Source organism: Lithobates pipiens, unplaced genomic scaffold (assembly GCF_037356315.1).
Source record: "Lithobates pipiens isolate NorthernLeopardFrog02 unplaced genomic scaffold, aLitPip1_a1.2 Scaffold_13, whole genome shotgun sequence".
In the NCBI taxonomy this organism is placed as follows: Eukaryota; Metazoa; Chordata; class Amphibia; order Anura; family Ranidae; genus Lithobates; species Lithobates pipiens.
This window is the reverse complement of record NW_027507718.1, coordinates 426,261,359-426,283,919: the sequence shown is the minus strand read 5'-3', so window position 1 is coordinate 426,283,919 and position 22,561 is coordinate 426,261,359. Positions and strand designations below refer to the sequence as shown.

The window sequence follows — 22,561 nt, the reverse complement described above, 5'->3', positions numbered from 1 at the left end:
GCTTTTGTTGCATCCTGATGTTTAGGCAGGGTTGCTCCTAAATTTACCTGGCAGGCGTAGTTGCCTTGGCCAATTGTTAGGGATCAATTTATTTCACCCTAAGTTTGGAATTGCTGCACTTCTCTCTTCTGTCGCTGGGTGGCCTGGTACCTGGTGACATTAGATAAGACAAGGGCGATGCAAGGACAGGTTAGGAGTATATGGGGTGTCTCAGCCAATGGGCTGGGGTTTTCTTGGTCCCCTTAGCCTGCTGGGAGAACCTATATATCTGGGTGGAGTCAGGTGATTGGGGTTCTGTGCCACCTGGACGGCTGTTTGGGTGGATATGTTGTTGGCTACTTGGGCTGCTAGGCTGGAGTTGGGGCCTGTCCTGGGTACATCTGGCTGCTAGGCTGTCTGAGGGCCTATCCAGAAGCAAGAGAGCAACGTGGGGTTGAGACTGCTGCTTGCAGTCCAACAAGAAGTGGCAGTTCTTCCGGCCGGAGCCAGGGACCACAGTGAGCAGCTGAAGAAAGTACCGGACAGTGTTCTCACCAACCGGGGACGGTGAAGAATCGGGAAACCACAGTAGGTGCCAAGCCAGGGACTCAGCCAGTGAGGTGATGCTTGAGGAGTATCTGGAGTGACAAGCTAGGGACCCAGCAGGGAAGCGGGGGTGACGCTTGAGGAAGATACTAAGCAAGAAGATTGGAGGAGCTCATAGAGTTCATTACAACTTGTGTTAGGAACTGTTATAAGACTGTTGCCATAGTAGACATCGCTCCTACACATGCAGATGTGGTGCCTTGCTGGCTACCTTTCCCACCATGGCTGTCTGCCTATAGAAGTCTCAGAGTCTGCCAATTAACATTGCAACTACTAAAGGGTGACCTGGCCCTGAACCCTCTCTTCCACAGTTCTGAATAAGAGACAATAAATCGCTTTCCATTCCAGAAGTGTCTGGCGCTCATGAATCTATCTTGCAATACACCCACCAGGATGTTAACTATTCCTAACTCTAGAGGTTCTCATTAGACTAAAGGAGGCCTGGAACTTTGCTACACTTTTAAAAATGGACACCCAGAAAGACAGCTCAATTGACACAGATACAGATTCCAAAAGTACCCCCCCCCCCCCCCCCGGCATTTTTCGTATTTTGTTGCCTCACAACCTGGAATTAACATGGATTGTTTGAGGATTTGTATCATTTAATATACAGAACATGCCCACAACTTTGAAGATTTATTTTTTTAATGTGACGCAAACAACAAATAGGACAAAATAAAAGAAAAAGTCAGTGTGCATAACTATTCACCCCCTTAAAGTCAATACTTTGTAGAGCCAACTTTTGCGGCTATCACAGCTTCAAATAGCTTAGAATAAGTCTCTATGAACTTGCCACATCTTACCACTGGGATTTTTGCCCATTCCTCCTTGCAAAACTGCTCCAGCTCCTTCAAGCTGAATGGTTTGCACTTGTGAACAGCAATCTTTAAGCCCTTGTACACACGGTCGGAGAATCTGTCGGAATGAGTTTTATCGGACCGTGTCGTCAGATAATCCGACTGTGTGGTATGCATCGGACTGATTCCGTCCGAATCTCCGTCCGACCCAATTTTCCAACATGTTGGAAATATTTCCCGACCAACTGGGCCAGACGGACCTAATCCGGTCATGTGTAGAGGATTTTGATCGGACCAAGTGCCACGCATGCTCAGATCAAATTCCTACATCAAAGCTATTGGCTACTAGCCTGAATGTAGTCCCATCGTAACGAAATTACGTCATCACGTTCTGAAAGATCGGATTTTTCGCCAACTTGGCCCGACCGTGTGAATGCAACAGTTTCGGACACAATCCGTCGGGCTAAATCCGAGGGGCAAAATCCGACGGATTTGGTTGGCAAAATCTCCGACCGTGTGTACGTGGGCTAAGTCTGACCGCAGATTTTCTATTGGATTGAGGTCTGGGCTTTGACTAGGCCATTCCAACACATTTACATGTTTCCCCTTAAACCACTCAAGTGTTGCTTTAGCAGTGTGTTTGGGGTCATTGTCCTGTTGGAAGGTGAACCTCTGTCCTAGCCTCAAATCACACACAGAGTGGTACAGGTTTTGCTCAAGAATATCCCTGTATTTAGCACCATCCATCTTTCCCTCAACTCTGAGCAGTTTCCCAGTCCTGACTGCTGAAAAAAATCCTCACAGCATGATGCTGCCATTAGCATGTTTCACTGTGGGGATGGTGTTCTTTGGGTGACGTGATGTGTTGGGTTTTTGCCAGACTTAGGCCGCGTACACACGCGGGGACTGTTCGCCCAACTTTGTCCGCTGAACAGTGTTTCGGCAAACAGTCCGCTCGTGTGTGGGCTTTCAGCGGACAGTTTCAGCGAACAGTCCGCTGAACAAGGTTTTTCGGAAATTCCGAAAAACTGTCCGCTGAAACCTTGTTTCAGCGAACAGTTCCCTCGTGTGTAGGCTTGTTCGACAAACTAAGTTCCGCGCATGCTCAGAAAGGCTTTACACGCCGAAAGTTATAATGCAGTGTATAGGACGTCGTATTTTTCGTCCCGTCGTACGTGCCGTTCACGTCATCGCGCACGGTTTCAGCAAACTGTTCGTACGTCGTGTGTGGCCATGTCCGTCCATGCTAATTTTGAGCGGACTGTTTGCCGAAACTGTTTGACGGACAAAGTTGGGCGAACAGTCCCCGCGTGTGTATGCGGCCATAGAGTTTTCTTTGATGGCCAAAAAGTTACATTTTAGTCTAAGACCAGAGCACCTTACTCCATACATTTTGGGAGTCTACCACGTGCCTTTTTGCAAACTCAAAATGTGCCATTTAGTTTTTTTGCTGAAAGTAATGGTTTTCTTCTGGTCACTCTGCCATAAAGCCCAACTCTATGGAGTGTACGGCTTATTGTCGTCCTATGTACAGATACTCCAGTCTCTGCTGTGGAACTCTGCAGCTCCTCCAGGGTTACCTTAGGTCTCTGTGCTGCCTCTCTGATTAATGCCCTCCTTGCCTGGTCCGTGAGTTTTGGTGTGCGGCTGTTTCTTGGCAGGTTTGCTGTTGTGCCATGTTCTTTCCATTTGGTCATGATAGATTTGATGGTGCTCCTAGGGATCATCAACGATATGGATATTTTTTTATAACCTAACCCTGACCTGTACTTCTCAACAACATTGTCCCTTACTTCTTTGGAGAGTTCCTTGGTCTTCAGTGTTTGGTGAGTGGTGCCTCTTGCTTGCCTTGTGTTGCAGCCTCTGGGGTCATTAAAAAAGGTGTGTATATGTAATGACAGATCATGTGACACTTAGATTGCACACAGGTGGACATAATTTGACTAATTATGTGTTTCTGAAGGTAAGATCTTTTTGTGGGCTTCATAACAAAGGGGGTGAATACATACGCACATGCCAATTAAAAAAAATTATTTCTGAAAAATTGTTTTATGTATATATTCTTCTAATTTTACTTCACCAACTTAGACTATTGTGTTCTGATCTATCAGGGGGGGGGTAGTGGTTGGGGATTTCGGGGTGAATACTTTTGCAAGGCACTGTATGTCTTCCATTGGCTTTAACGGCCATTAACGGCCATTAAGGTTCTCCTTTTTACCAAACTTTGGGGCAGGTTTGTAAATGCCCTCTGCAAATCAAGCCTAAGCAGTTTTGTCTATGAATGCTACTGGGAGAAGATCAAAAGAAGTATGTAGATCAATCACAGCAGTACAGGGAAAGAGTATGCACAAAAAATAAAAATAAAATTATATATATATATATATATATATATATATATATATATATATATATATATATATATATATACACATACATACATACATATATATATATACACATACATACATACATATATATATACACATACATACATACATACATACATATATATATACATACATACATACATACATACATATATACACACGCACACACACACACACTATATTACCAAACGTATTGGAACGCCTGCCTTTACACGCACATAAACTTTAATGGCATCCCGGTCTTAGTTTGTAGGGTTCAATATTCCAGCTTTAGCAGCTTCAACTCTTCTGGGAAGGCTGTCCACAAGGTCTAGGAGTGTGTCTATGGGAATGTTTGACCATTCTTCCAGAAGTGCATTTGTGAGGTCAGGCACTGATGTGGACGAGAAGGCCTGGCTCGCAGTCTGCGCTCCAATTCATCCCAAAGGTGTTCTACTGGGTTGAGGTCAGGACTCATGTGCATACCAGTCAAGCCCCCCACCCCAAACTCACTCATCCATGTCTTTATGGACCTTGCCTTGTGCACTGGTCCAAATTGGTTGGTGGAGGGGGGATTATGGTGTGGGGTTGTTTTTCAAGGGTTGAGCTTGGCCCCTTGGTTCCAGTGAAGGGAACTCTTAAGGTATCAGCATACCAAAACATTTTTGACAGTTTGGGGATGGCCCCTTCCAACATGACTGCTGACCAGTGCACAAACAAGGTCCATAAAGACATGTAGGAGTGAGCTCGTGGACAGCTTTCCCAGAAGAGTTGAAGCGGTTATAGCTGCAAAGGAAGTCATTAAAGTTCATGTGCGTGTAAATGCAGGCATCCCAATACTTTTGGTAATATAGTGTGTGTATATATTATATATATATATATATATATATATATATATACATACATATACATACACATACATATATACATATATACATACACATATACATATATACATACACACACACACACACACACACACACACTGTATAATGACATAGATATTGAACTATATGTAATCTCATGAACATAAATCAAATTACAAGAAGCGTGAATATAGAAATAAACTGCACAGAACACGATTAGAGGGTAAATTTGATATATGGGATGTAATTTCATAAGTTCATGCATGAATATGAGAAAAAGAGATAAATCAATGCTGCAAAGGATTGCTACACAGAGAACACACTATCAACCAAGAGGGGAATGAGAGAAAAAAGAAATAAGCTACACTGAAACCACACAACCAAATATACAGATGTAAAATCATTACCAAAAATGTAGGATAAAGGCAAAATAAAAATACGTCTGTGTAAAATGTAACAAGGCCTAATGCTGAGGTGTCACTTGAAAACCAAAATTTAAAAAAAGGAGCCCGCAGAAAGAAAAAAGAAAAATACTCTTACTTTGGATGGAAGTGACACTAAAATGTCTTTATTCTTCAAAAATAATCAATACGTGTCCTCTACTTCGTAGCCCTGTAATCTACTTTTCATGCTATTGGTTCTTGTTGTGTTTTTCAGTCTTGTGCTTCGTGAACTCTTGAACCTCTCCATTTGCCGCTCACTTATGTTTGTATTGAATAAGCAGGGCCGATTGTAATAATGTGCACTGCTTAATGTACACTAAAAATCATATAGGGTAGTCTATATTGCCTAATCCAGTGTTTCTCCAGACCTCAAAGCGCCCCAATCGGTCATGTTTTCAGGATTTCCATTATTTTTCAAAGGTGATTTGATCAGTTTCACCGCCTTAGTAATTACCACAGCCGTTTCCTGAAAACATGACCTGTTGGTGCGCCTTGAAGACCTGAGTTGAGAAACACTGGCCTAATCCATCTCCGGCGTGACCAAGAGAGGGTGGCTTCATTCCTACATACAGTGGGGCCATGGAGAACAAACTTAGCCACCCTCTAGCAGGAATTTGGAGCACAGCAATAATAAAAAGGAAGTTGGAGATTTGGAGGAGGCAGAGAGCAATGGAAGGCACGTTGAGTTATAAATAAATACAGTACTTGGATATAACTTTCTTTTTATCTAAGTAGTGTCAATTTAAGCACTACAATCCATGGAAGAATTTTGGTACCCCCACAAAACTATTTTCCTCCCACCGGCACATACATCACTACTGTCATTCAGCGGGGAACACATTTTGAGAAACCCAAAAGTGTATTTGATTTGGTTAAAAATGTGTCAGGGCTGGGCTCAGCTCTCCCTTGTCAGTGCTCAGGTTGCTCAGCTTTTGGTTAAGTGGCTCATCTGGTGTTCATTTCATAGTCTTCAGTTCAGCCCACAGCCAGCCCCTTCTGGCTATTTAAACTGCCTGGCTTATTTATTCGGCGCCTTCGCCCTGGTCACCATATCTAGAGACTCTCTGCTGTGTACCTGTTGAAGACTTGCCTGGCTGATGTCCCTTCTGGTTTCTGATCCTGTCTGCTGCTTCTGACTACGCTGATCTCTGGCTTCCTGATTTCCTGGCTTGTTCTAGCTACCCGATGTGGCTACCGAACCCTGGCTATTTTTTGACTACATTTACTATTTGTACTATTTTTACCACTTTATTAAAATGTGTGATTTTTTAACTGCATTTTCTTTCTCCGTGTGTTTCATAGTTCCTGACAAAGTGATTGATTTACATATTCTGCTGGAGGCCATAGCTGTTAAGAACAGAGATATACGTATTAAAGGTCTTCTTTTGCAGAATTCCTTATGTTGATTTTTCTTTTGCAGGAAACAAAAACACTTTAAAGTAAAACTCCATCTTGCCAATCATAAAACTGTTCTATCCAGGTCAATTGTCAGGACTGTAGCAAATTACAGCTATTTAGTGGTTAACACTTCTGCCTTGCAACACTGGGGTCTGTCTGAATGGGATTTATATGTTCTACCTCTGCTCATGTAGGTTTTCTGTCATACTTCAAAGACAAGCTGGTAGATTAATCCATTCCTTTTCAACCGGGGTGCCTCCTGGGTTCTTCGGGGTGCCTTTGCAAAATGCCTTAAAATTGCCCCAAATTGCCTAAAATTTGCCATCAAGCTGGCGAATGAATGAAGCCTGCCTTTTTTTGTTGCACAAAGCTACAGCTTTTTATTTTGCAGAGATACAACCTCGGGCACCATGCAGGCAAGCTGCTGGCATCCTAACAACTGATGACATCATAGGTTGATAAGGAGGACGTTGGGTGCTGGAGGACATCTTTGTTTTGCCCTTCTCCATCAGCACTGGAGTCATGTTAGTGTGTTAGATGTTAGATGTTGGCAAGGTGTATTTGCTTTGTAAGAATAAATTGCCAATAATGTTGGGTGCCCTACATGTGTGGATGCTGCTACAACATGTAAAACTATTAGTTTAGTCTTTTACATTTTAGAATGGCGTGCGTCAAGACTGCATAATTTTAAAGGGTGCCTTGACTGAAAAAAGGTTGATAAACCATGAATTAATTGATTCCTGTCTAAATTGACAGGAGTCAGTTTACACATGCAAGATATAGACCTTAGATTGTAATCTCCTTGAAGGCATGGACTGATGATAATTGTCAACGCTATACAAATATCTCTAAAAAATAAAAATTGCAGCCCCACCTGCTACCATTTGTATTGAGACTTGCGTTTGTAGAGGTATTTTTTTTTTTTTTTAATTAAAATAACAAACATATTATACTTACCTGCTGTGTGCATTACTTTTGCACAAATGGGTCCTGAACCTTTTCTTTTGGGGTCCTCTGCCAGAGCTCCGGGCTTCTGCTCTTCTCCATGTGCCACTTACTTTGGTGGAACGCCTGTGGGCTTGATTCCTTAACACATGCAGCACAGCAAAGCCCCACCACCTGCTCTCTGCTCACAGAATTTGACTGACAGCAGCAGGAGCCAATGGCTCCCACTGCTGCCTCTGGGAGCAGAGAGAGAAGAGAGGGCTACTGCAGATGGGTACAGCGCTGGATCGAGATAGGAATAGGTAAGTATAACGCAGGGTGTGCGGGCGATACAACCACTAGGACATTGCACAGAATGCATTTTTAATCTAAAAACTGTCCAGGCTTTAGAACCACTTTAATTCTTACTTTTTGAAGCCACATATTTTTTGCTGAGCTGGAGAGGCTAACCATTGGAGCAGTTTTCTCAACTGGGATGCTGCAACAAAAGGACATAAAACTGCCCAAACTCTGTACACTCTGATCTGAAAGCTTTTCTTGGTTGCCGATAAGAGTACAGATAACAGCAGAGAGAGAGAGCTGGGAGGAGGTGCATGCTGTGCTCTCTCCCTTCTGTCTGTATAGAGAAGGTAAAACAGGAGCTTTCAGAGTGTCTAGGGCTTGAATACCACCCCATCCCCTTCCCAGACTGCTCCTATCCTGTCAACAGAAATTGTGAGTAGCGGAGGTAATCAAACCCTGTACAGTCCTAATCTGAGAGTGCTCTGTGTTAACTCCTGTTTACAGACAGGAGAGAGAGAGGAGCTGGAGCCCCCCTCAGGGGAGAGCCCATTTCACACCTCATCTCAACTCTCTCCTCTTTACCATGGTCTGTAATCCTGTAGTGATGGGATGGGTGTGGTGGGATGCTAGGAGTGGGGGTTTGAAGGGGGATTTAAAACCTACAGACCACTTATTCTATTTTACAAACTACATTTTAGGTCTTGTTTTCTTGCATTGTACAAAAATGCTCTGCTTTTTCCAGGCGCGTGTGTGCCGTTAAATTTTAATGGCACCCCCATGCATCTGGAAAATGCACTTATGTTGGCACCCTCTAAAATGCATGGTATTGAATTATTATTATTTTTTTGCGTGTTTCACAAGCACAGAGCAGCCCATTAAAAAAATGTGACCTGTGGGAATGTGCACAAAAAGCTTGTACACGCTCAGGGATGCTCGCCTTCTGCCAGGTTTGGCCCTGGGATTGTGCGCAATTCTGAAAGGTACCTTCAATGAAAAAAGTTTGCAAAACACTGTACTGGTGTCACAATTAAGTGCTAACAAAAGCAGTGAGTTAATCACATGGGCAGGAAATACCATATCTGTGCCAACAACATACAGAATGGCATCATACAAGGAAGCCAAGTTTGATTTTTCTTGACAGTGTGTGACTATCATAGCTGGTAGGCAAATTAACTGACGTAATTTTGATTTGCAATAAACTACTAAAAAGTCTTATATATCAACTATATATATAACTACTTACAGCAAGGATCAACGAATAGAATAGTGCTGCGCTATATAGGGAAGTAGGGTGTGGGAGTGGGTAGGGAAGTACTGGACTATTTGACAAGAGGCATTAGTGCACATAAATTGCACAAATAAAATAACTGCGAATGTTTCATAAAAGTAAAATGAGAAAAAAGAAAGCTTGCACAGTCTTGCAATTACTTGCATGGATATTACTATTATTTTACCTACTGGCACCAGCACTTGATATACTTTATATTGGATCACTATAAGTTTGCACTTTAATTATTTTTTGCAATACTCTGCACGGACAGTTATGCTGATTATCCTATGGACTTTTTCTTCTCATAATTTACTTTAATCAAATGTTTTTTATTACCACTCATTAGCACTTTATAATTTGGAGTAATTCTTGAAAATATTTTGTTTGACATTTTTGCACTAGAAGAGGTTCTTTCACATAATTAGACTGTGACCTTCTTTTTTGTCATTTTACTTTTATGAAACATTCGCAGTTATTTTATTTTTATAATTTATGTGCACTAATGCCTCTTGTCAAATAGTTTAATACTTCCCTACCCACTCCCACACCCTACTTCCCTATATAGCGCAGCACTATTCTATTCATTGATTTTTTTATATCTGGGTCTGGTCACCCCTTTCAGTGCATGCAGCAATATCCATTCCCCCGTATCTGATTGGTTGGCACAGGGATATTTTATTTCATTACTTACAGCAAGGATTTTTACAAATTTTCTGCAGGAAAACTTTATTAAAAACCCTTAATAAGTAGTAAGCACCCAAAAAAAGACTAAAATGTGACCATAGTTTTACTGTGGGCACATTTAGCAGCAAAATGAACTATAATTTTATATGTTAATAAAACTTGTTACAAATGTGTTACCAGCAATGTGACATTCAATTTTAATTTCAGGCCAGAGACGACTTTGTTTTTAATGTTATTCTCACATATTCTAGCACCTCATTTGCACTGACATATAAGATATAACGTACCTTTGTGCTCTCTGAATTGCTGAAAAAGAATGTCTCTTCATATGGTGAGATTGGATTATTGCTTTCATCTCCAGATTGCTCTGCATTAATTAAATAAATGAATAATCACATTCTGAATACAATTCACACACATCAATGTTTACAAAAAGACAGTGGCAAACTTTAATCTTGCGCAATGTTAACCACAAACATCAAGCACAAGACCTGAATGGAATTCTAAGCACACACTATGCATTTGAAATAACAGTTTTTGTGCTGAGACTGTCCCTCTTGTGCACCCAAATCCATGTGTCAATCTTTCCGAAACAGTTGTCTTACTTTAAAGGAATTCTATGGTCACAGCATACACAATGGTCAAGGCTCGATTACCAGAGGGTATCAAGTTAAGTCTAGTGCGAGTCCGAGGCTGTGGAGGAGTCCGCCTGCCATTTGGACCAAACCTTGCCATATTTTTGAGGGCATCCTCTGTTAGCATAGCAATCCTTATAGAGAGGCAAGTTGTTTTTAACCAACTGCTTCCACAGGGAAAAGGGGGGGGGGGGGGGGGGGGTCGTTGGCTTGCACCAACTAAGAGCTATGGCTCTGCAGGCATAAAAGAGAAGTAACCTGACCAGGGTAGGGCTTGCCACCATTTGAATTAGTTGCTCTATCAGGCCCAGCATGCATATCGACATGGAGGGTTGGAGTGGTATGGAAGTGACCTGGGTTTTTACCTTCATCATCTCTTTCCAATATTCAACAATGGCCAGGCAGGTCCAAAAATGATGCGCAAAGTCACCTGGTATTATTCCACAACGCCAGCACCCTGGGGGGGGGGGGGGGGCGGGATTCATTTTGTGTAGTCTGTGTGGAGTAAAGTATTCACAATGGACCATCTTCAACTGGATTAGCCAGTCTCTCAATGAGACCAGGTATCTAAAAAGGAAGTCCCATATGTCATCCCAATCATCATTGGTCCAGACGTGGGGTTCGGGGAATTTGTAGATATGCTCCAGGGTGGGGTTCAACCATAGGGGGGGCAGCAGTAGAGAATGCACTGTTAGGGTATCTTTCAATTTTTAGGCCCACCCTTCAAGCACGCAGCGTGGTGCGCATGGAGGGGGTCAATGGTTATGGGGCCCTGGGGCTGCGAAAAAGCAGGAATTTAGGACTTCCAACGATCTCACCACTGCCGCCTCAACCAAGGTAGTAGGGTTTTTCTTGTTGGGAGTGAGCCACCAAGCCGCCATAACCAGCTGCATGGCCAGGAAATATTTATATAAATCAGGGCATGCCATGCCTCCCTGGGAGGACGGGCACACAAGTGTTGACCATCTGTATCTGGGGGACTGGGTCCCCCAGATAAAGGAGGTAAAGAGGTAATGCAGCCCTGTGAAAAAGAATTTGGGAATCCATTGCAGTGAGTGGCAATGTAAATAAGTAATTTTGGGTAGGATTTTCATTTTTATCAGGTTTATTCGACCCAGCAATGATACGGGTAGTGACTCCCATGCTTTCAGTTTCAGCCGTGTCTCCTGGACCACTGGGGATAGATTCAGGGTCAGTAAATCTGAAGCATGTCTCGAGATAACCACCCCAAGATATCTGAAACTCTCAACCCATTGTAAGGGTACATCAGAGGGGGCGGTGGTACGAGCTGTGGGGTCTATAGGGAACAGCAGGGACTTTGACCAGTTAACTTTGAGGCCTGTGATGATGGAAAATTTGTTTAGAACCTGCAGTGCACCTTTGAGAGATGAATCTGCATCGTTGAGGAAAAGGAGGAGGTTGTCCGCATACATGGCCACCCTCTCCTCCAGCCAGCCAACAAGCTGTCCCTTAATGTGTTGGGAGGTGCGTAGGGCCTCCGCTAGTGGTTCATCAGGATGGCGAAGAGGGCTGGAGAGAGAGGACAGCCCTGCCTCTGGACAAAGGGAAGGACTGTGACAAGCCCCCCCCCCTCCCAGCTTAATGGCTGATGTGGGGTGCCTGTAGAGTACCTGTAGCAATGTGATACAGTAAATAGCAAGGGGAACCCCATTCTTCAGAGGACCTCCCACAGAAAAAGCCATTCCACAGGACATTATGCCATTTAGATATGTTAATACACGTGTAGCACTACTGACAGGTTTTGCCTTGCAGCCAGGAACACAGGCTTATTCACATGTTTCTTCAATAAAATAGTCTAGGGGTGTTGTTTTTGTTATTTTTATTTTTGGAGAACTAGGGTTGAGGATAGTAGGTGGGAAACTCCAAAAACATGAATTATGTACACTTGAGGACTTAGGTATTCTTTCCTGAACAAGCTATAATGAAGCTGTGGCTTGCAACAAACAGTAGAATTCAGCTTATTAGTAGTAGTAGTTAGAGAAACAAGAGCAACATCCCTTTAATCATTTCCTTCCCCGTCCCACATCCTCGGCTTCCCGACTGTATAGGGGGCATACACACGCCACTGCATCACCAAGGAGCCGATGCGCGTAGTCGGCGGCCACCATGTATGCCGGGCACACACAATCACTTATGACAAAGCAGGAACGTGGATCTGTGTGTTTAAACACACAGATCCAAGCCCTGTCAGGGGAGAGGTGACAGATCGTGTGTTCCTAGTATATAGGAACACCAATCGGTCTCCTCCCCTATTCAGTCCCATCCTGCACAGTTATAATCACTCCCTAGGTAACACATTTAACCCCTTGATGCCCCCTAGTGTTAACTCCTTCCCTGCCAGTGACATTGAAGGAGCATGCGTGCTCCTTCATCAGGCTCTACACATAGAGAGATAGAGCCTGATGAAGGAACACACATGCTCCGAAGCGCCGCTCACTCAAGCCCGTTCTCAGAAGCCTTCACTACCTACACACAGTGGAACAGGAGGAATACATTGATCAGCTGCGCTCCAACCACCCGGAAGTGCCGTGGAACACACCACACCGCCGGCTACTGGTTAGAGAATGGATGCTGACACCTTTGTATATTAGCTCCCAAGGTCTGTGTTTCCTAGGGATATACGGATGAACTCAATAATGTTGATGTGCCTGTACACCACTACTTTCATGTGAGTGTTTTTAATCCACATAATAAATCCTTGTTAACCTAATTTCTGCACTTAGAGGGTGCCGTCTCTCTTTCTTTATCTTGTCAAAAAATAAAAACTGCAGAGTTGATCAAATACCACCGAAAAAAAAGCTCTACTTGTGGGGAAAAAAATATCAAAAAATTCATTTGGGTACAGTGTTGCATGACCGCACAATTGTCATTCAAAATGTTACAGTGCTGAAAATTGGCCCGGGCAGGAAGGGGGTGAAAATGCCCTGTATTGAAATGGTTAAGTAGAAGGTTGGATGGACAAAGCTCTTCAGGACACCAGCCGGCGTCTTCTTTAAATAGACCCACAGATGACTATAAAGAATCAGAAGGGTAGCAAAAGCACAGTATTCCCCAAGATCTCTCAAGCATCTGTACTCACAAGGCTCAAGGAGCTGGTAGCCTCCCTTCATCTTCCAAGTGAAACCTTTGTGTTATACCAGATCTACAGCAAACAGCTCCCCTCAGTCAGTTCTCTTTAGCGACTGGGTCTCAGCATTTAAGCCCTTCAGGTCACCCACCTGAGGCATCATCAATGGCAGCTTTCACCTGAGAGGGCAACATACCCCCCAGACTGGACTAATCCACTCTGAGAAAAAACCTAGAGCTCACTATGCTCACAGAATATATAGCCTCCCAGCATGCTATCAGATCCTGCCTCTCTAGAATAGGCCAGGGCTGTATCAATATTTTTGGTGCCATCTGCACAGCTCCACACCTATCATCCAGAAACTTCTCAAGTTCCCTGGATACAGAGGAAGCTATATCTTGGACTGGCAGCAGCTGAACAAGTGAGCAGACCTTACTAGCAGCTTGCAGCTTCATTGAATGCAATGAGCAGAATATGCTTTTACCTAAAAAAAGAAATACAGACACACTAACTACAGTGCGGCAACTAAATGTACCTATTAAAAACACAACTAATTTTAATTTATTTAATCCCTCTCAATTGACAGATTTGTAAATCCTCAGGGAGATTAAGAATTTTAGTCCCCTCTTGGCAAAACTCCTCTTTTAATGAACAATGTTAGCAATGTTCTGGTGTGGGAGAATGTTCTGATGGACAGTTTAAAGGGGCCTCCAGCCCAGAACTACATATATACATTACTCTAATGTCGTGTACACATGACCAGACTTTTTGACAGCAAAGGTCCGATGGAACAAACCTGCCGGACAATTCGATTGTGTGTGAGCTTCATCCTTTGCTGTCTAAAAATCAGACAGACTTTAGATTTAAAACATGTTTCAAATCTTTCCGACTGACTCGAGTTAGGTCAAAAAATCAGTTCGTCTGTATGCTAGTCAGACGGATGAAAACTGACGCTAGGGTAGCTATTGGCTACTGGCTATGAACCTCCTTATTCTAGTCGTATGTCATCACATTCAAATCCGTCTGACTTTGGTGTGATTGTTTGGGGTCAAGTCGGTTTGTTTGGAAAGTCTGTCGGAACGCCACTGAAAAGTCAGTCGGGAAGACCGTCGGACCTAGTCTGCAGGAAAGTCCGGTCGTGTACATACGGCATAACATTTGGTGTATCCTTAGCCTGAAAATTAAGGTAATGGTCTTTCATTAGCAAAGTGCTCTGCTATGTTATCTCAGGAGAGAGCAAACACTTTACTCATACAGCTGGCAAGGGAGCAACACATAACAGGTGAGTGTTTTCCCTATACATTTTAGCAACTCAGTAAGTTCTGGTTAGTGTGACATGGGCCATATAGGTGTGATGAGACTATGGTGATCAGATTTATTTATTTAAAGTACTTATATAGTGCCAATTCAAGCAGCGCTTTAAATATATATTGTACATTCACATCAGTCACTGCCCTCAAAGAGCTTATAATTTAAGGTCTGTACCTTACACATACTAAGGCCCATTAACCTACCATCATGTCTTTGGAGTGTGTAAGGAAACCCATGCAGGCAGAGGGAGAACATGCAAACTTCAGGCAGGTAGTGCCATGGTTGAGATTCAAACCAATGACCCTAGTGCTGCTAGGGGGAATCGCTGTTTTGGTTTATACTCAAGCCAGAGGTGGAAAAAAAAAACTAGACTAGCTTCTAGAAGTTAAGTTATTTAGTTAGTTTCTTTCAAACTATTTAAAGCTAACAATATACTGACAGCTTCATTTTGTGCAACCTGGAAGATGAATGAAAAAAAACACAAAAAAGAGATTCCTCTATCCACAGAAAACAGCATGGATGGACAAAGCCCCCTAATCCCCTCATACAACTGGGCTAATGTATTCTTACAGCTGATTCTGGCAGCTATCAGAAACTCCAAACAGTGACGGCAACTATTGTTTTGCCAACAATTTTCTTGCATGTTCCTTCAACAATAACCATTTTTTCAAAAGAAGTGGTGCTAGGACTATACATGCCCCTACCAGATTTTGGCTGAAATTCAAGCAGTGTATGGCAAGCTTAACTCTCTTCTGTGATGCCCCTTTACATGTTTTTTTCTCTCTGATCTTTTATAATAGATCCTATTGGCTAAAATATCAAATTTCAAAAAATATCAAAAATCATTTTTAAGGGGATTGTAGAGAGCATTGATCTTCAACAAGGTTCTAATAGCAGGGATCTCTAGCAGTCTCATGAAGCCTTTTTCCAGACTCCTGAAACATATCCCAATCTCTGACCATCTCTTATTGCATCTTTGGTGGTGTCAAGGGCTGCATTTTAAGCCCCTGTTTTAAGAAAGTTGACCACCACTGGTGTAAAGTGTGCCGCTCTGATTTTATAAAATTTTGAGATGTTAAGATGGGGGTGTGCATTTAATATACAGGACTTTTATGCAGTTCTTTAAAACCAGAACAAATATGCATGAAAGGCTTTCTAACTCATCTGCTCTGATTTCTCTGATCTTCATACTTGTTCCCCACCAGTAACTACTGAAGCTAGAGAGTCAACATAACCGCTAACAAACCGGCATTTTCAGAAGAAGGTCTCATATGAGATCTCATATAGCCATCATCTTGGCTGACCTGGTTTATTTAAGAAAATCGGCAGCAACATGTTTCGGGCTGGGTTATTATTCATGCATTTCACAAACAAAATTCCTTGTCTGCCCACAATGGTTGCCTCAATGTTTGATGTCTAATTGCAGTCTCTTCACTATTCTAAAAGAATACACAGAATAACTGTAGGGGTTAAGGAATTTATGTACAGTTTTATAAGCCACTAATGTTGGAGATGAATTGAACCAAGAGAGCTGTCTGTTACTGTGTCAGGAGAGAAAGATTTCACTATCCCTCCAGTCACTTTACAAGCAAGATGGCAGCTTGGGAAGTTCCGAGAGTCATACAAACCATCACATAACAATAAATCTCATAAAATAACAAATGTCCTTTTTTGAGCATCCTGCTTTGCTTGGAGGGATACAAATCCCCTTCAGTCATAGCTGAATACAGAGAAAAACACACTTCTATTGCAGTCTTAGTTTCCATCTTCCACCCTCTCTGTCTCACGGAAATCTTCAGCGGTTACATTTCTTCTACGAGCAGAGAATCCCCAGAAGCTAATTCCCCTCTTCCATCTGCTCTATTTTATTATGGCTTGTCAAGATCAGCAACTCTAGTGCTGATATAGTGCTTTGATTGGCAAGGAGTGCCAAAATAAACACAAAAAATATGTATTCATGACTATGAAAAGCATATTTTATACTAAATTCCCTTTCTAGTTCAACGAGACAAACATATTCTAAAATGAAATCTTGAGGGGGTTGGGGGGAGGATTTAGAGCTCAGACTTGACTCAGAATTAGGATACTAAATACGCCCTGGTTTAAAAAAAAAAAAATGAAAAAAGGTTTGCTCAGCCAGGTCTCTGGTCTATTGGATCTTATGAAAATGAAACAACTGTGGCCCTTTAAACCTTTTTTTATGGCAGGGATATCATTGTCCCATGTTTGATTATATATATTATATCTAATTGTTATGTGCAGTTCTGGTTTCTTGTATTGTGAGTGTTTTTGTGCATTTCTTTTATCCTCACTGATTTTTCTGACTTCTTATGGTGTACTGCAGCATTGCTTTTTACAGTATAATCCATCATACACTTCCTTATTACCGTTGAGGGTTATATTACATACAAACTTCATGTTTAAATATTAATTTACCCAGTCTAATGCTTTGAGATTTTTAGGCATTATATGCAATGTTGTCCCATTTTTGATAACTGATTATTTACTATTAATGGACAGTTATTTGCTGGTTCTTTGCTTTTTCTGCATTTTTTTTTGTGCTGAGTTAAATGTTATCTTCACTGTCTATTGGGACCTCTTGTGGTCTTATTAGAGTAGTGCAGTAGGCTCTTTTTTATAGTCCATCATACACATCCTCGTTGCTGAATAAAGATCACACCCATGATTACATTTTTAAAAACTGATATGCTAAATCATATTTTCATTACATTTTGAACTTATAATAGCATACATCATAAAACTGTTGTACTTTGAAGCATGATATCAGCCCCTGCACCAATAAAGCTAACATTATAATACCCCATGTCATGCAAACATTAGTGCCAGTTATATTTCTAAGCCAGTGGCAGTATATTTTTTTATATCAGAGACAATCCAAATTCCCAAGGCAACACTACAGAAATACAGAGACAGCATACTATCTCCATGTGTACCTGATCTCAGTGAGAGTAATTCCCAGAAGGAAAGTAGTGTATAAAGTCAGCAGCATAAGCCACTATGCTGGGGAGCCGTATACTATGGATAAGATGAAAACAGGGCCGGTGCTACCACTAGGCGGATTAGGCAGCCGCCTAGGGCGCACTTCCGCCTAGGGCGCCTGGCCACTGGTGACCCTCTTCCCTCTGTTTGCAGTCAGCTACTATGTCCATCTTAACACAGCAGGCAGCTGCTCCCGAGGCCCCGTACTGTCTCAGTGGCGATGGGTGGAGAACTCTGGTGCTGCCTGTGACCCATCTAAAGGGATGCCGGGGATGCGCCGGTTTTCTCACTTCATCCACAATACATCAGAGCGGAGAACAGATATCCACTAACCCTGGTCACTGGAGGAGGAGGAGGGGGGGGGGGGGGGGGCGGGGGACTGAGCACACTCCATCTCTCCTTCCCGGGTTCATACTCAGTCTGGTGCCGGCTGGAGCTCTGTGGGAATCCACTGATGAGAGCCGCATGTGTGATCTCCTGAGAGCTGGAGAGACACAGAGTCCTCCTGCTAGTTGTCATCCGCAGCTGCCTGACTACCCATCACCATGGGGTAAGTGTGTGCCTGAACACCCCCCCCCCCACCTGTATATGGTTCAGTCCTCCCACTATCACCTCTATGCAACTTTCTCTACATTTGGTCACCGATGTGTAATAATGGGGTTCCTCCTGTGTAGTGATGGAGGGGTCTACCCTGTGTATTAATGTGGGGTTATCTGTAATAATGGGGGCAACTCTGTGCAGTAATTAAGGGGTCACCCCTGTGTAATAATGGGGGTCAACTATTGCGTAGTGATGAGGGTTACCCCTGTATGTTAATGTGGGCTCACCCCATGTGTACTGATATGTAATAATGGGGTCATCCCTTGTGTAGTGATGGGGGGGGGGGGGGATCACATTCCCTTTTCACTTTATTGAGGACTTGCTCCCTCCGAGGTGTATCAGAGTGTGTGTGTTCCCACGTATCGTGTTTTAGTGCCGGTTCACACTTGTGCGATGCCAGACATCGCATGTAATTCGCAGCGCACTGCTGTTCACATTACATGCGATGTTTGTGCGGTGCGATGTCAGCCGTACAGATAGTATGGCTGATATCGCACCGCATTCAGTCCAAACACGCACAGGATGCTTTTTTCTGTTCGGACCAGAATCGGATCGTATGTGTGTTCACATATATGCGATCCGATTCATGTCCAAACTGTCAGTTCGCAGTGCGATATGCGAGCTGAAATGGGGGTGTCGTTAACATATAATGACACTCCCCAGCAGTTCGCATATGGCAGTGTGAACTGCCGTGCGTGTCGTTCGCAGGGTTCTTGCATCGCACTAGTGTGAACTTGCACTTAAGGAAGCCTATTAATATCAATGGGCAGCCGTGTTTGCGTGAAACGTGCAATAAAGATGCAAATGTGATTTTTGAAATTGCTTCACACCAATCTGCATTATATTGCAGTGCAGTCTGTTTTGGTGGGTATGAATACAAGTGTGTTTGCTGCATGTGTGGGGATGCCATAAAAAAAAAAAATTAATGGATCCCATAAATTTCTGTATTTTCATGTGGTGTGGGAAAAGTGCAGAAATCATACAATCTGGTATCGTACGCAGAAATTTTTCAAGCATGTCCGATCGTATATATCAGATGAACTGTCATGATTGGCTCTGGAATGCTGTGTACAATCAGATTATCGCACGATCGATTCAAAAGCAATATTTTTTGTTCTGATCATGTGTATGGGGCCTAAATAAACAAAAATATTGACTACCTGCTGCTGCCTCTGCAGCTGAAGAGGGTAGCAGTTGAGTGCTCAACCATGGGGATTTATAGTTATGTAGCAGGAGCCGGGCCGGTGTTACCACTAGGCAAACTAAACAGCCCCCTAGGGCGCACTGTTGCCTAGGGGCACCTGGCCACTGGTGTACCTACTCTTTTCTCTCTGCAGCAAGCAACTTAGCCTCAGCATCACCAGGCCACCACTGCTCCGTTTGCACAAAGTGTCAGAGGCGCAGCGTTGGCAGAGGACTGTGTCTGTGTCCCAACTCCTGAATGAATGCAAGCAAGCAAACATTCATTGGTAAGCTGCATTGATGGGTGCTTCATTAAAAAGGTGGGGTATACATGGGCAGGGCAAAGGGGATGGAGTCAGGGGTGGAGCCAAGGGGGCGGCAAAATGAGGTTTCGCCTAGGGTGTCAAAAATCCTTGCACCAGCCCTGGATGAAAAAAATAATAAATGCAATGCTTAAAGCAGATCTTCAGTCATTTTTCCCTCTTTCCATCTATTAAATCTTCTGCCCTTGTTGTTTTAACTTTGGATAGTAAAACATTTTTTTTTTCTGCCAGTAAATACCTTATACAGCCCACTTCCTGTTTCTTGTCTGGTCATTAGCCTAGGCATGACATCATTGACATCATTCACAGTCCTCTCACTCACTCTTATGAGAGTTTGCCAGGAAGGGAGGGGGTGAGTCATAAGAGGGCCAATGAGGGCTGCAGAGCTGGGGGTGTGCCTCAGTTTGTCTTTGTAAATCCAGAAAGTGAACAGGCAGCAGCTTCAGCTGCCCACAGTTAAAATGGTTGCAGACAGACTCAATGGAGGGAGATTTCTGCAGCATATTTGGCAAGTACAGAATCACAGTATATATAAAATAATATGCACAGTGGTTGGAGGGAAGCTTCAGAACGGCAAAGATGTTTTTATTACAAATTATGTGAGCAGACTGCAGTTCCTCTTTAAGCCCTTGTACACACGGTCGGAGAATCCGTCGGAATGTGTTCTATCGGACCGTGTCGTCGGATAATCCGACTGTGTGTGGTATGCATCGGACTGATTCGGTCGGAATATCCGTCTGACCCAATTTTCCAACTGGGCCGGTCGGACCTAATCCGATCATGTGTAGAGAATTTTGATCGGACCAAGTGCCACGCATGCTCAGATCAAATTCCTACATCAAAGCTATTGGCTACTAGCCTGAATGTAGTCCCATCGAAACAAAATTACGTCATCATGTTCTGAAAGATCGGATTTTTCGCCAGCTTTGTTCGACCGTGTGTATGCAACAGTTTCGGACAAGATGCGACGGACAAAATCCGACGGATTTGGTTGTGGAAATCTCCGACCGTGTGTACAGGGGCTAAGAATCCTAAACGTTTACACAGTAGATACTGTATGCATAATACTGCACATTTTAACCTCTTGCTTACTGGGCACTTAAACCTCCCTCCTGCCCAGACCAATTTTCAGCTTTCAGCGCTGTCACATTTTGAATGACAATTGCGTAGTAATGCAACACTGTACTCAAATCAAATTTCTATCATTTTTTTCACACAAATGGAGCTTTCTTTTGGTGGTATTTAATTACCAATGGGGTTTTTATTTTTTGCTAAACAAACAAAAAAAGACAGAAATAAAAAAAAAAAAAAAGTTTCATAGTTTGTTATAAAATTTAGCAAACAGGTATTTTTTCTCCTTCATTGATATTCGGTGATGAGGCTGCACTGATGGGTACTGATGGGTTAAACTGATATGCACAGATAAGGCGACACTGATAAGACGGCACTGATAAGACAGCACTGATGGGCCCTGATTGGGTGGCACTGATGGGTGGCACTGACAGGTGGCACTGATGGGAACTGATAGGTAGCACTGATGGGCACTGGTAGGTGGCACTGGTAGGCAGCACTGGTAATGACGATTTATTGGTGATTTATAGGCGGTACTGTGGGCACTGATAGGCGGCACTGTGGGCACTCATAGACAGCACTGTGGGCACTGATAAGTGACACTGAGGTCACTGATAGGTGACACTGTGGGCACTGATAGGCGGCGCTCTGGCCACTAAGTGACAATGAAGACACTGATAGGTGACACTGTGGGCACTGGTAGGTAACGCTGGTGGGCACTGGTAGATGATGCCAGATGTCCCTCTCGTAGCCGCCGGTGATCGGCTTTTTTTTTTCTGGTAGCGTGAGGAGGAAAAATAGCTGATTACTGGCTCTATTTACATTACGTCATCAGCTGTCATTGGCTGACATCTGATCACGTAGTAAGGGGTCGGGATCAACCCCTTACTCCAATCTGTGATTAGGTGAGTCTGATAGACTCGCTTATCACAGAGCACGGTCCGCACTCCCTGCAGGGGGCACGCAGGCCTCTCAAGCACAGGAGGATGTCCAGGGACTAGGGATGAGCTTCGTGTTCGAGTCGAACGTACGTTCGACTCGAACATTGGTCGTTCGGGCGTTCGCCGAATTCCGAACGTTTGGGCCGTTCGCAGCAAAATTCGTGTGGCCCACAATGCACTGCGATGGCGCAGTGCATTGCTGGCTCATGATTGGCCAAGCATGCACTGTGACCCCGCATGCTTGGCCAATCGCAGCGCCAGCAGCGAGGAGAGCCATGATTGGCCACGGGCGTCCTGCCTGTGGCCAATCATAGCTCAGGCTGTGTAGTGCACGCCCCACACTATATAAGGCCGCCTTTGAGGCGGCCTCGTGTAGTGTGTTGGCATCTGAAGCAGTGGGTGTTCTGTGTACCTTCAACACAGTTACACACCAATCGTTTTTGGCTGATTTCCTATCTTGCTCTTGTGTAGTGGTTATTGTCTGTGCCCTGACCGCAGTATACACCACTATATTCACCTCACCTATATAGCTAGTGATCTATCTTTAATAATAGAGCTTGCAGTCAGTAGTGTTAGGAGATAGTGCGTGCTGTCTGCATGCTCTGTACCCAGTACATACCGCTATAATCCACCTACATAGCTGTTCTCTATTTGAGCCCAATTACCATCTGCAGGAGTTATTGGAAGTTGTGTGTGCCTCCAGCACAGCACAGTATACATCTGTATATACCCCTTTATCTCTGCTGTTTTCTGGTTATTGTCTGCATGCCCTGA

At 43.5% G+C, this 22,561-nt stretch overlaps 1 protein-coding gene across 3 annotated transcripts in view; it reads right to left on the bottom strand.

Annotated features, from left to right (window-relative positions):
* ARAP2 (ArfGAP with RhoGAP domain, ankyrin repeat and PH domain 2) overlaps positions 1–22,561 on the bottom strand; it is a 609,403-nt gene that overhangs the window by 553,577 nt on the left and 33,265 nt on the right. For all 3 annotated transcript variants that reach the window (XR_013272356.1, XM_077477663.1, XM_077477664.1), the window contains exon 4: positions 9,924–10,003. Coding sequence is in view for 2 of the 3 variants with exons in the window: in XM_077477663.1 (XP_077333789.1) it covers positions 9,924–10,003 (80 nt within the window). In the remaining variant the exon portion in view is untranslated. The remainder of the gene's footprint in view (positions 1–9,923; positions 10,004–22,561) is intronic.